Here is a 14,860-nt window from a genome sequence, read left to right as displayed (position 1 = left end):
GGCGATGCCCCCCGCCGCGTTAACCCGGCGGGGGATGCTTACAGCATCCCAAAATGCGGTAAAAACCCCGATAACGGGGTTTTTACCGCATTCCTTGTTTAGAGCATCTCCCCCTTAATGTGAAAGTCAAATCAAGACGTTCTGCCGAGATCCCTGTTCAATGATGTCAGGGAAGACAGCATTGAATAGGGCCACACTGCTATTTATCCTGTCAGGAATTGCAGTGGGAGATTGAATACCCCCTGAATATCTCAAAACAGGTTTGTCACCTTCTAATATGACACATAATAACATTTTTTCAAGCAGTAATGTGTGTAAGAAATAATCCAGATTGATTGAGACAGATATGTGCCAAGGTGTTTGGAAATACAGTGAATTGAACAATGGTGAGTATGTATGAGGTGGGAAAGGTAAAACAAGAGCAGGTAATTGAGGAGGAAATAAATGATGGCGGTGAAAGCCACTATTATGTACAGACAGACAGTCTGACAAGGCTTCATTATATTATGTGTGCCAGACATTACACATATACAGTTTGATCATGGTTGAAAGAACTCTGTTGCCTGAGATAAGTGCAGATGTTTTACTAACCTTATCGGCAGCCAGAATTCTGAATGCCGCGATCACTTGTTCTGTGGAGTCAGTTTCAGCTGTCTCCCGTGTCATGAAGTCAATAAAGGATTGGAAAGACACTGATCCTGTACTATTGGGGTCAACTAGGACCATAATCCGTGCAAACTCTGCCTCCCCCTTAGAAAATAATCACATTTGAAAAAATATTACCAACTATAGCTAAGTATAGATTATGAACATAAAAGGGCGCTGTAGATGAATCCATTCATGCTTTGTTAAAGTCATATGTAAAATAGTATAGTATACTGTAGTTTCTGGTCGGTGTAAAATAATAATACAGTTTTAGTCCTCTAAGGGTATGTTATACATGTATATAGTGTTATAGTCTGAATATGTAACGCCATCTTCAGATTGTGTTAGCTACAGGATTCAAATTCCGGAATGCTTTTCATATGCCTCAGATATTCAATGATAAATAGGTGAACAAACAGCTGTTACAAAACGGAATGGTCATTATCAATGCAGATGCACTATGACTGCATAAACAGGGGGAAATATATATGTATTACAGAGTTAGAAATAAAAATACTTTGTAAATGAGTATTACATACCAGGTCATAACCCATTGAAATGAGACAGGCTCTGAAGTCTTCGTGGTCCATCAGCCCATTCTTTCTCTGTGGGTGACACCATACAGAGTCATTTGGACACAAAATCAAGATTTGTAGTTCCATGCTGAGTCAGCGAGTAATTTCATTTAGCCATTATTTCAGTTTTTAAAGAAGCAAATACAAATATTGCATGTAGGCTACCAAGAAAACATTGTTAGTGACATATCACATAGCTTATGCTGCATGTACACATTGCGTTTTAGAAGAATGCAGTCAAACAGGATCCTGTTTAGCAGGATGCAGTTTCTTGTGTCTACACATTGCATTTTAGCAGGATGCAGCAGGCTTGTGTATATATCCTGTTGAATAAGCATCCTGCTAAACAGCACCTGTTCGACCGCATCCTGCTAAAATGCAATGTGTACATGCAGCCATAGATTTCAATGTACAGACTCCTTCCTGCCAAACAGATCCCTTTACAAGGGACCTGTCAGAATACAATGTGTAGACACAGCCTTACAGCAGAGAATCTTAAATAGTTTTCAGGTGAGGATCTATACCAACTTCGGTAGTCACATGGCACCCATGGTTCAGTTTTCCTGTATTGTGGGCCTGATAGAGGCTCACGGGCAGGGGGCTGGTGCAGGGAAACACCCAGCATATTATGGACATCCCCATGAAAATGCTGGGCTTTCCTCTGTGATTGTAGGTGGGTTGATGCCAGCTCGGGGATGGCAGCTGACGTCACCGACCACCCCCTATTCGGTCATCTCCGTCGTTAATAAAAGTCGGTTCAGACTGACATATTTCCGAAGGGGAGAAAAATCAATCGATGGTCGGCAACCATCAAATGATTTCTCTCCTCTTTGGCCTCATGGGAAGGGATGTGTTCTCATACACATCCCCTCACATGTTAGCGAGGGGATGCAGGCGGCGCAGGGGGACGGGCATTCGAGTATTTGCAGCCTAGCATTCACAGCCTTAGCATTACTGCCTCACAGCGCTGAGGTCATGGGTTTGATTCCCACCATAACTCCACTGTGCAGAGTGTGTATATTTTCCCCGTGCTTGCGTGGGTTTCCTCCGGGTACTCCGGTTTCCTCCTGGTAGGAGTCTTCCCAACAAATTAACCCTAAAATAAATGTGTGCGTGTACATGTGGTAGGGAATATAGATTGTAAGCTCCACTGGGACAGGGACTGATGTGAATGTTCAAATATTCTCTGTGAAGCTCTGTGGAATAGGTGTGCGCTATATAAGAAACTGTTAATAAATAAATAAATAGCAAACAGGTCTGAATCAGTGTTTGAATTGCTTTTGACTATGTGTTAAATATAAATTTTTTATTAAATTGTGATTGCTAAATATTAGGTCCCTTTGTGGATTTGCATCGCACAGGTTATCAAACAATTCTCTTGCGAAATGGTATGTTCTTACATGCTAATTTTAAATCGTGCATTGGCAAATAATAATATACAGAAATGTAGTAATGTAAATAGGATTTCCATATCCACAATATACAGATGGAGCCCCTCTGTTCTTTGCTCTGCTCTTGGCAGACCGTCCCCGCAGGCGAGAGCTGGCGGAGAGGGACTCCATCAGACTGGGACGCGCGTGCGTCTCACGCGCGTCCCAGTCTCTTGGCGGCTGGGCAGCGAGACCCTGCCCTTCTCCGCTTCAGGGAGGGTTAGGGGGGGTTTCCGGGTGGCGATGGGGACCGTCAATGGCAGCGGGTGAGGCATCAGGGAGCTCCGTCATTACCGGGCGCGCAAGCATCTCGTGCGCGCACACCCCCTGGCGGGGGCTGGCGATTCTATCGCCAGCCCCTGCAAAGATGGAGCATGCTCCATCTTTAGTAATATTCATAATACAAGAATCCCCCCTTGCTATTTTGCTTTATTAGTTAGATAAATATAGCCATGGAATAATACATCACTGAGAGGATTGCAGGCGTAAAAATAGCAGTAAACACAATGTACAGTACGCAGCTTTCTTGTATCAAGCGTAAAAACAGCTGTCCATGAAAGGATCATTCCTGAGTTGTTACTGATAACATTGTGTTCTGTGCATTGCAGTAGATGGCAGCAATAGTATTCTGTTTTTTTGGAAAGTAGTAAACTCATGATAGTTCTGGGCTGGTGAGTACTAAATATGTGTAATACAGGGCCGGGCAACACCGGCACTCCAGATGTTGATGAACTACACATCCCAGCATGCATTGCATCGGTTTCAGCATGGCCACATAGCAAAACTAATGCAAAGCATCCTGGGATGTGTAGTTCATTAACATCTGGAGGGCCGGTGTTGCCCAGCCCTGGTGTAATAATATATCAGCAGGTGTATTGGGGAAACCCCCGGTGGGCCCAATGCCTCGAGTCCCACTTGAATTACACATTATACATATGTTATACTTAAACTGCACAGGACTATGGTGTATGTTCTACAGTGCATTGGTGTTATTAATCTAGTAGTTTCCCTCTGTGGTGGCTGCCCCCTCACCAGCACCACCTACGCATGGCTCCCTTCCACTGCATTCATGCCTTCATGCTCCAGTCCAACGCTGTATATCAGTATGCAGAACATATTGATGATCTAATGGCAATATGCCCCTTGCAGTTTATTGCATAGTACAATGTTTGAGACTAAGATGGATTTATATATTTACATATTACACATATTTATCGGTACTTGTTTCCTAGCACGGCGCCCATCGCATCGCATACCATAAGCCATACAATGGTATGCGATGCAATGTTACACGATGGCAGCCGATGTTATACAATTTTTAAATCGTATACCATCGCATTGTATGCCATTGTATGCCATTTACAATGGTATATGATTTAAAATTGTATAAGCACCCTAATGAGTGTTTTCAATGTTAAATGGGCCCCCTATGGGCCCCCTATAAGATTATTAATTGTATAAGTACCGTAATGGGTGCTCACAATGTTAAAAGCACCCCCACGCCACCCCCACTATCAACGCCAACCGGAAGCGTGGTGAGCGCAGGTGCATTTAACATTGTAACATCAATTAAAAAATCGTATAGGGGGGACATTTAACATTGAAAAAACCCATTAGGGTGCTTATACAATTTAAAATCGCATCGCATGCGGGTATATGGCATGCGATGCGATACAATGCCATATGACTCAATATCCTAGGCGCCGTGCTAGGAAACAAGTACCTATTTATCTTTAGAGGGATCGAGCATTCAGTTTACCATCCCCGGCATCCTGACTACCATCAGAGACCAGAATCCCGACTGCTGAGATGCCGAATGGTAAGTATGCTAGCAGCACTAGCATGCCTCAGGGTAAGGGATGGGTTAGGCTTAGGCACTACTTGGGGGACTAAGGGTTGGGCTGTCAGGGGGGGTTAGGGTTAGACTTTGTGGAGGGAGGGTTAGGCCCTTCAGGACACTGGTGTCGATATTCTGACCACCAACATCCCCACCGCCGCTCAACCATATGTATGTTTGTATCCTTTTACTTTTACACCACGGTCATGCACATAGAATTTACCTTGTCAAAATGATTGAAAGAAGAGCGAAATTCATTGATTTGCTGCTGTGTGATGCCTTTCGCATCCCGTGTGAGCATCTGAGTTTCAATCTCATTGATGGTTCGAGCAACTGTAGTTAGCAGTACTTCCCAGCCCACACGGATGTGCTGCGTGGGGAACAAAAACACAAGCAGTTCAAATAATCACCATGAATATTGTGCCTGCCCAACATACAGTATCTGCAGTAGGGTTCTATATTTGAGAATGTTCAACTGTGTTTACTTTAGCATGATCCTACTTTATAGAAAACAGTGACTTTTAAATGGTGGCTTGAATGGTGAAAAGAAGTGGAACAGCTCTTGGATTACATGTGATTCCATGATTATAACAATGGTTGTGCAGACTACATCATGATCCTAGTACACAATGCTGTTTTACCATTGTATTAAATGTTTGCTGTATTATCTTTGTATTCTTTATTTATGCATTCATTTTAGTATTATATACGATAAATGAAATCTGAGACAGATCTGCACTGTATCAAAGGTGTGTATTTCTGTAACAGCTTAGGCATGGCGGCAGTGGGACTGGGTAAAGGGTACACAGCATGCGAACAATTGTTACTACAGTAACGTTCTTTGTCATACCCTGATATCAAATAGAAAGCTATGAGATTGCATTACAAAAGTACATAATCACCTCTATTTTCCTTTAGTTTGTGTTCACAATAGATATATCTTTCGGTATATATTAATAACCAACAAATTATTTTGCTAACATCAGTTAATTGGACAGAAGAGGCACATGCATGGTCATACCTCCATGGTGTAATTCGTATGCTTGTTATCGAAGATGAGGGACTCTTGTATTATCTGATGCTCGCCTTCCAGCTTGTCTATGTTATGCTTGTAGTTGACTATGTTATGTTCATGCTGCTTAAGGTTGTTCATCTGATCTTCTAGAGTTGCAGTGAGGTTGACCGAGCTGCGAGCGATTTCCTGTACGACATACACATTGTAATACGACAAGGATACAACTTATTTGGCTAGTCTGTTTTCTAGAAACACATTTAAATTACTAAAAATGGGAGTTGAAAATAGGATGTTGCCCTTAGCTGTCAGGACCCGGGGTGCCGTGGACGCACCCACTGGCAGTACTGTGGTGGTCACACGGACGCCCCAGACCTCCGCTACATACTGGAGTCATAGGACGCGTCAGGGGAACAGCCGCGCGGCAGAGACTTCCTCCGCAGCTTCCGGACGCCGGGCGTCGGGGGTTGCTAGGCAACCAGCCCGGCGCGCTGCTTCCGGCGGTACTGACAGAGGTCCCGGCGCATTGCCAGGTAACGGCAGACGCAGGGCGATTCAAACCTAGTCCTGACTGTTTCCTGGTAGTCAGGACGCCGGTTGCTTGGCGCCCTTTTCTTCGCGCACCTATCACCTTGTTAGAGGCTCGGTTCAGGTGCCTCTCTTTCATTGGTCCCGCTCCCTTTATCAGCGGTCTGAGAATGTTCTCAGACGCCGGTGATAGATTCCTGTTACTTGCGGGTCAGCTGTCTCTGTTACAGGCAGCCATCCCTGGTGTACGATCGGCGGTACCCACGCGGTCCGGACACCCACATCTCTTCCACCCCTGTTGGGTGCCGTGAGTTATCCTGGGCTACCGCCGAGTAGCATTATTTCTATGTTCTGTGCCCTGGTAGGAGGTGGGCCTTGTTCCTCCTTATTGGTTGTTTATGTACGATTAGTTGTGGGGTCACAACTCTCTTTAGTTACATTTTGGTCTCATAGGTATTTGTGGGACTAGGTTCACTTACGTTGCGCGACGGTGTCGCAGTATTACGTTACCTAGGTATTTATGCTATTTGTGTCTTTACTTGGTTATGTGAAAGATACCCCTAGGTATCCAGCCATTTTCCCCGGATTGCTTCATCATCCCGGGTTCCTGGGGACCACTGCCTTAGGGGTAGTTAGCTTCATCCCCTTGTTCTCTCCTAACTTTGGTGGTCGCGTTGTCCCCTCTCAAGACCAGGTGGCATCGGGGTTGGAGCCTGACTAACGGGCTCCTTCGAACGCGGCTATTATTGGCGAAGCCTAGTACTAGCACGCGTCCACCAAAGGTATTCAGAAACAACGGAGGTAGGGTGGCAGGAGAGGTCCCAGGAACCTAACATTAGCAACCAGATTCTATCTATCATTGTTTAGAAATTGCTAAATAATTAAGAAGTAGAATTTGATTGGGTGCTATGGGCAACATCCCATCTTCAATAGAACTCCCATTTTAGTAAATGTACCCCTTTGAATAATTAGGTAGACTTCAATGAGTGCTTCTATATTTTTTCAGTGCCGATTGCAGCAAATCAATATGGATAGCACTTCACTGACCTGATTATTCAGAAGAATAAATTGTAGTAAACTAAGCGGTCAGGATAAATGTCAAGATACAGAGACTAGGACACAGTTCATAACACATACTGTAAAGTCAGCGGTTATTTCCTTACCTCCATTTTGCTCTGGATCCACGGTCCTATGACATTTGCTTGGGCAGCAAATTGCCGGCGCAAACGTTCATTACCCTGCTGCCTGGCCAACTCTTCCTGCAAGGACTGATCTCTAGTAGGCACAAGTCTTTTCACCTAAGCAGAAGATATAAGCTTTATTATATGACATTCAATATAACATATATCATGTTCCTTATTTAAAAGGTGAGATAATTAGTGCACGATACCAGATAATATATGTGTGGGAACTTTAACTGCAGTGGTGTAATATCCTACTGTACCTCCCAAATGTCCCGATTTTCACAGGACCGTTCCAGCAGTGTCCCGCGTTGGGGGACAGGGGCAGTTGGGAGTCTCCCCACATGCACACAGCTTCTATTCAAGGGAGGCAGAGGGACATGGGGCATAGCTGGCAGCTCAGACAAGGCTGGCCATGCCCCCACATAATCAAAAACAGGGTGTGGCTTCATGGTGTCAGACACCCCACAAAGCAATCTCCCTTTTCCCCAAAGTCACACCCATTTTTTGGGCCCGTGCACAGCAGGCCGTGCCAGAGTCCCAACTGGTGATATCTCAAAGTTGGGAGGTATGTCATATTTTTACAGTATATTTAGTAGAGACTGATAATCATGTTTCAACAGAAATGTTTGACCTTTTAGTTTGCTAGCGTTCTTGAAAGACTCCATCCAAGATGAAACATGTAGATTTGTTTGGCCTAACAATAGCCGAACCAGCAATACAGCCTAACAATATATTACTTGAGCATGTGAAGTTTGAATTGTATAAGGGGTGATCCTTTATTTGGCAACCTTTGGGAGGCACACTAGTAGACCATCACCTTCTTGCAGGGATCCCCAGTAAACACCAGCAGTTCCCACTTCAGGTAACCTATTACAAATCACTAGCGGATCAGTGAGTCTTCAGTCATTGCTGCTTTTTTTAAAAGTCTGAAGAGCCTTTCCACTGTTGCACGAGGAAGGGTAATTTCACACGAGACTGATATAATGAAATCGAAGCATATTGGTGCCATCAAGATCAACAATATTATTACAAGATTTTTCAATTGTGCTGGTGATGCTCCCTATCAATGAATTATTTGTCATACTCTGAAATGGGGAAGAATTACACTCTTAATAACTAATTCTAAAACATAATTGTAGTTATTTGTAATTGTAACATAAATAGTAATACTCAAAATACAAAAAAAAAAAATAGTTAACAGTACTGTGCAAAACTTTTAGGCAGATATGAAAAAATACAGCAAGAATTGTAATAGTTTATTATTATCAATTAAAATGCAGAACAGTTCTTCTAGGACACTTGCAGACAGTTTTTGAAGGAACTCGACAGGGAGAGTGTCGTAAACATCTTGGAGAACTAACCAGAGATACTCTGTGGGCGTAGGATTGCTCAAATACTTCTGTTTCTTCATGTAATCCAAGACAGACTTGATGATGCTGAGATCAGGGCTCTGTGGGGGCCATATCATCACTTCCAGGACTTTTTGTTCTTCTTTACACTGAACATAGTTCTTAATGGCATTGCCTATATGTTTGGGGTCACTGTCCTGCTGTAGAATATATTTGGAATCAATCAGATGCCTCCCTGATGGTACTGCATGATGGCTAAGTACATGCCTATATTTCTCAGCATTGAGGACACCTTTAATCCTCACCAATCTCCAACTCCATTTGCTAATATTCAGGGCAAACTTGCAAGGAACCTCCACCATACTCCACTGTTGCTCGCAGACAGTCATTATTGTACCATTCTCCTGCCCTTTTGACGAACAAACTGCCTCCTGTTACAGCCAACCTTTTCATACCCCTACTATCCACGTCGGCGTGGAGTTGAGAATATAAAGTGTGGCGAGCGCAGCGAGCCACCGAGCCCGAAGTGTGGCGAGCGCAGCGAGCCCCGCGTGGGGACGCGTATAACTTCACAGGTATACGCGTGCACGCTTCGGGCTCGGTGGCTCACTGCGCTCGCCACACTTTATATTCTCAGCTCCACGCCGACGTGGATAGTAGGGGTATAAAAAGGTCGGAGGACGCGCGCTCGCCGCGCTTCGGGTTGACGTCAATCGTGGGGTGACGCTCACAATGGGGTTGCGTAATAAGTACCCAGCCAAATTTTTCAGGTATTTACTCATCAATTCCGAGAACCTGCTGCCATTTCTATGCAACCCTGTTCCTATGTTTCTTTGCATAGCTGAGTCATTTTTTGGCTGCAGTTCTTCCATGTAGGCCAATTCGGAACAGATCCAGATTATTGATCTTTGCTATGGAGATACCTTGTTGATGCAGCATAATTACCTTGTCTTTTTGCTGTGAAAATGATGTTTATTATCACCTGTTTGGTATGATTGGTTAATCATACACCGGACTAGTATAATCCCTTACTTTGTGCAAGTGTACCTAGAAGAATTTATACTGTTTTGAAGGCACACCAAAACATTGATTCAATTTAGATTTCTCGTTCGTTTATTCACTTTGTATTTTGTTAACTGATAAAAATAAGGTATTAACATTTCTACTTTGCAGCATTTTTCCAACAACTGCCTACAACTTTTGCAAAGCATTGTATATGTGAAAAAGAAGAACTTGGACCACGGGAAGAATGTAATGCCACCAGAGTCCACTTATAATTTATAAGGAACAGGATACTCTTTAACCTTTTCTTTTTCCATTATACTGTATATTAAAGAACAGAAGAAGATGTGGCTGTGCGCTATTTTACACTTTAAATGTAAAATTAATCATAGTAGCCTACCCTCCTGCATTCTGCAGGAGACTCCCTGAAATAGCAGCAATCTCCCTCTCTCCTTCATTAGTCTAGCAATCTCCCTCATTTCACCTAGCCCACATTACACTGTTACATTTTTGGGGAAAAAAGGAATGAGAGACAGATACATTTACATTGAATCATCAGTACCATTTTCCAGCACTTTAGCAAGTATAGTAGCTCTTACTAACTGCTCTGGGGCTCATCTACATTTGGATATAAGTAATTTTACAAGATTCCTCTCAGATGTAGCAGTACACACCCACGCTTCTAGGTGCCACATTCAAAATCTCTCCATATATGGAAAGAGACACACCCTTTAGGAGGAGCATGACACGCCCCCTCAATGGGGTGCTGTGCAAAATTCTGCTACCAACTATAATCTCCCTGAAACTAGTTTAAAAATGTAGGCAAGTATGAAATGAATAGATTGTTCAATTAGTTGTCTAGTAGACTTCTCTTAAAATACAGATCTACCAAACCCTCCACTTTGATAAATCTATTATAGTAAGATACCTCAAATCAGAGCAGCAGTCAAACTGTGGGTACATAACCACAGCATATACATATGTACACTAGAAAAGGGAAAAGTGGAGGACTGCGCTGAGACCCTCTATATAACAGTCACACCCGTTTCAGAATTTCTAGCCCACCATTTGGGATCACAACAATAGATTTCTAATTTAGGACAATAAATGCACAATAGACTGTTAAAAATAAATAAATAATATAAATTTTAATAATTAAAATGTATTATTTATTTTTAACAGTCTATTGTGCATTTATGGTCCTGTATATTAAAGATTAACTGCTTTATATTTTTAATTGATACCTAAGAAAAATTAGTTCAATCTATATAAATTCCAAACGTGCCCCTGAAAAGCAGTTCTCTCTCTTTTTTTCCTTTATGCAAGAAACATCCTTTAGTTGATTATTGTAATTCATTTTACGTGAGCACCACCAACATCCTAAAATACATATTTTTATTTTTCTCATTTTGTTTGTAAAGAATTCATTTTTGCCAGCAAATTTCATTAGCAAATATTTATAAGTAATGTCCTGTGCAGGAATCCGTTCTCCTCTTGTTGCCTAAATGTTTTATGAATTTGACCTTGTGTCAGTCCAGTTGTGACCTTCAGCCTGACAATCTGTGCCTCATTCTATACTTACTGATTGGTCTGCAGTCATCTGGTGTATAGTATGGCCATTCTAGAGGTCATGACACCACATCAGCGATTTACCAAATAGTCCAAGAGGTGCCAATTACGGTATAGATGATAGACAATGTCTAGGTCAACAGTCACTAGGTCGACTACTAATGGTTAACAGTGACTACAAATGGAACCTTCTTCAACTTGCCTTCTCTGGATAGCCATGGTGAGCCATGGCCTATTTTTCTCAGCTGCATAGGATTAAGTCTGACAACTCTGGCTCACTTAGTCCTAATAAAGGACTAGATGAGGATGGCTCTATCTGTAGGTCAACACCGAAAAATGGTCGACATACCGTTGGTCGACACCAGCTTATGGTCAACATAGGCAAGGTCAACAGTCAAAAGGTCGGCATGAGTTTTTCATGCGTTTTTGGTGTCTATGTAATCGTACGTCGACATGGACACATTAAAATGTACAGCGTCCCCTTGCCTGGCTCACTTCCCTCACCATGCTCAGAGTACTTTATTGCTAGTAATTTAGTGAGTGACAAGAGTCTGTGGCAGGGCGTTGGCACATTGGAATGTAATAAATAAGCATAAATAGTCGTTATTGTTCTGTCAGAAATGTAATAATAATGCATTATAATCATTCTTGTATTTTCTGTAAGACTGCTGTTTGTTATCTTTATTAGTGCTAAACAAGAAGTATGCTGGCTACTCCCCGATTGTACTGTATTTACCTTTTCCCATTTGGTACGGAGCTCATCCAGCGTAAGTGTGCTATAGGGATTGACTGAAGATACTTTAATGTTGTAGCTCTGAATCACTTTTTCCACCTCATTTTGGATGCCCATAATTGCTTGTCTTTCGCTGTCTGCTTCCGGTAGGGTGGCTTTAAATTGTTCATGGGCAGTTATTAATTTCTGAGTAAAAAACAAAGTATACATTTATTATTATATCAATACTTATGCAGTAGCTCAGCATTAGGGTATGGGAAATATATACTACAGCTGCTCACAGAGAAACAAATGCTGTGGCTCGGATCTCAGAATCTGTTGTGGACTATGTGCGATATTCAAACAGCTGCAGAAAGTATTGACATCAGCACACGAAATATAAATCCCTCTATAATATATGTATTTCATTTCCACAGAATACATGCAATTCACACTGATTTGTTGTTTTAATCACATTAACGAATCTATGTAAGATATAGTACATCAGTCGATATTTATCGGGTGAATCCTCAGAATTTTACTGTTACTATTTATAAAATGCTGATTTATTACATCTTGTAGTATTATGGTAAATGGTGCATAGAGGTAACAGACAACTGGTTCTTTGGATAACCTGCTGATTAGAAGCTTGTGAGCAATCTATTAAATGTGTTCCACTTGTAACTACATATTTAAAGAATAATAATCATATAATAATACTAATAATAATACTAATAATTATTATTATCACCGTCATCATCATCATCATCATCATCATCATCATCATCATCATCATCAGAACAAGTAAACACATAATAATAATTATTATGATTATCATTATTCTTACGATTAATAATATAATTATTATTTTTATTGCTAATAATAATAAAAATAATAATAATTATTATTATAGAGGACAAAGAGGAAAATGACTACTTTATTAACAAATAGATATACATATAGATATCAAATCTGTATACAATTAGAAAAATTGAATTTGTGGTTTTATTGTGTTAAAAGTTACTGGATTAATGGCCTCACAATTCTGATTTTATGTATCTTTCCCTTATACACATAAATCGTTTTGTATTTTTTTCTACCTTTCATATTGTTCTTATTTCTTTTATAGGTTTCCTGTCTTAAAATTTTAACTCCAACTAATATACATCTGTTCACATTCCTCACAAGAGAATTGGGACAAATTAGCGTACGATCAACCATTTTAACAAGCCATGTCACTATTGGCTGGTATAATAATACATCTCTTCATACATAGAATTATTTACTAGTAAATCCCTCAACCCTAGATGTCAGGACTGCATGGGACCCATGTCTGCTTTTTAGGAGATAATCTTTTTCCCAGTGGCAGTCAGTAGATTTATGAAATTCTACTTCTTTGATACAATGCAGTTTTCTTTAATTATTACGCTAACAATGACCAATCAGTGATCTTGACACATTACAAGCTAAATGTGTCAGAAGATTGGAGTTTAATATCTCTGCTGCCTTACAGGAGACTTGCCACTAGACAGCACCCAGCAGCATGTGGCGAACAATTTTTGTTTCATTTGTTGACTAACCAACATTGTTCTCATATTCAAAGAAAGGATGACAGTACAGTTTACTATGTACAACATAATCATTTTTCTTGCTTTTCGTTCTGCTTAAAAATATTTTTTTACAGTCAGTTTCAAATCTCATTGCATACTACAAACACAGCACCTGTATTTCTTCCACACTGTGGACAATAAACATGTCCTGAAGATCCTCCATGGCTCCCTCCATCCAGATATTAAAAGGTCCAGCTCTCTTGATAAACTCCAAGTGAAGATGATCAACAGTTTCTAAAAGTTTCTCCGTCCGCTGCACAGAAGAATACAGAGAAACTATATATAAGGCCACGACCATTTGTGTTTCCCATCATCCCACCTTAACTTACAGTGTATGCTTGGTTAATTTTATGCCTCTGGCTGCAGGAGAGATGTACAGTAGTGCAGTTGTCCTCCTCGCTTTCGTGAGACATGATGGAGAACTCTACCTAGTTGTCCACCACATGCCTCACGATTAGCTCACGCACCTCTGAAGCCATTAGCTGAGTGTCATACATAGGAAAAGGTGGAGCTATAAACAGTACAGTACAAACAGTAGCCAAGCATTATTAAACTATTAGATTTATTCTAATATACACCATTGGTTTCAAATGAATATACACAATCCATAGCTCCCAACATGACCCGTTCCAGGTGGGACAATATGCTGCCTACCTGAACTGCCCTCTTAATGTATAATTGCAATCACCTTTGTTGAAAAATCTTTCTTATTAATAAAATAGTTTAGCTCAGGTGATGCCCGGAGCCCCTGTCTTCAGTGCCCTGGGCTACCCCAAGGCTTAATCCAGGCCTGATTCAGAGATACAAAAAAGAAGTGACTCAGCTGAGGAAGCCGGAGGTGCCCATATGAACTTCCACAAAGGATATCTATAATACTCATGCGGGACTGGTAACTATTGCTCACCCATAGCCTCAATAGAAGAACTATTGCCTAAAAGCTCTAACATTTATAGCCAAACAAGCCTCATAGTTAGTCCATGCCTTTTTATATGTTATATGTTGTGTGTCTTGTATGTCCTATTTGAGTGTATTTACATATGAATTGTATATTTTAATTGTGTTGCTTTTTTCTAAAAGAAAGATATATATATTTTCTCCACTGAATGACTCACTATAATTTGTATATAATTGACTATAGCATCGCCATCTAGTGGTGATAGTATTTTTATGATTAACACACACCATTCTTGTTCTGAGATGTATGTAAACCCGATAGTTTACATACATGTGCTATACTTGGGAGACAGCCCATAAGCAGGATCCGTTGTGCACATAAGTAAGCCTACTCAGATGGTAATACTGCAAACATCGTGATTAGGTGATCTTGTGCTCAGTGGCATAGCTACATATGTGGCAGACCCTGCGGTGGCTTGGGGGAGCGGCGCCAGTGGGGTCTGTGGTGGGTGC

At 41.3% G+C, this 14,860-nt stretch overlaps 1 protein-coding gene across 7 annotated transcripts in view; it reads right to left on the bottom strand.

Moving 5' to 3' along the window:
• Positions 1-14,860, bottom strand: part of ACTN2 (actinin alpha 2) — a 110,118-nt gene that overhangs the window by 4,675 nt on the left and 90,583 nt on the right. For all 7 annotated transcript variants that reach the window (XM_083176023.1, XM_083176020.1, XM_083176021.1 and 4 more), the window contains 7 exons: positions 13,566-13,706; positions 11,868-12,050; positions 7,191-7,325; positions 5,509-5,688; positions 4,711-4,857; positions 1,185-1,250; positions 592-750 (listed from right to left, as the gene is read on the bottom strand). In XM_083176023.1, coding sequence (XP_083032149.1) covers positions 592-750; positions 1,185-1,250; positions 4,711-4,857; positions 5,509-5,688; positions 7,191-7,325; positions 11,868-12,050; positions 13,566-13,706 — 1,011 coding nt within the window. The remainder of the gene's footprint in view (positions 1-591; positions 751-1,184; positions 1,251-4,710; positions 4,858-5,508; positions 5,689-7,190; positions 7,326-11,867; positions 12,051-13,565; positions 13,707-14,860) is intronic.

Source organism: Crinia signifera, chromosome 3 (genome assembly GCF_055691185.1).
Source record: "Crinia signifera chromosome 3, ASM5569118v1, whole genome shotgun sequence".
Lineage (NCBI taxonomy): Eukaryota > Metazoa > Chordata > Amphibia > Anura > Myobatrachidae > Crinia > Crinia signifera.
The sequence above is the reverse complement of the archived record's forward strand: the minus strand, read 5'-3'. Positions and strand labels throughout refer to the sequence as shown.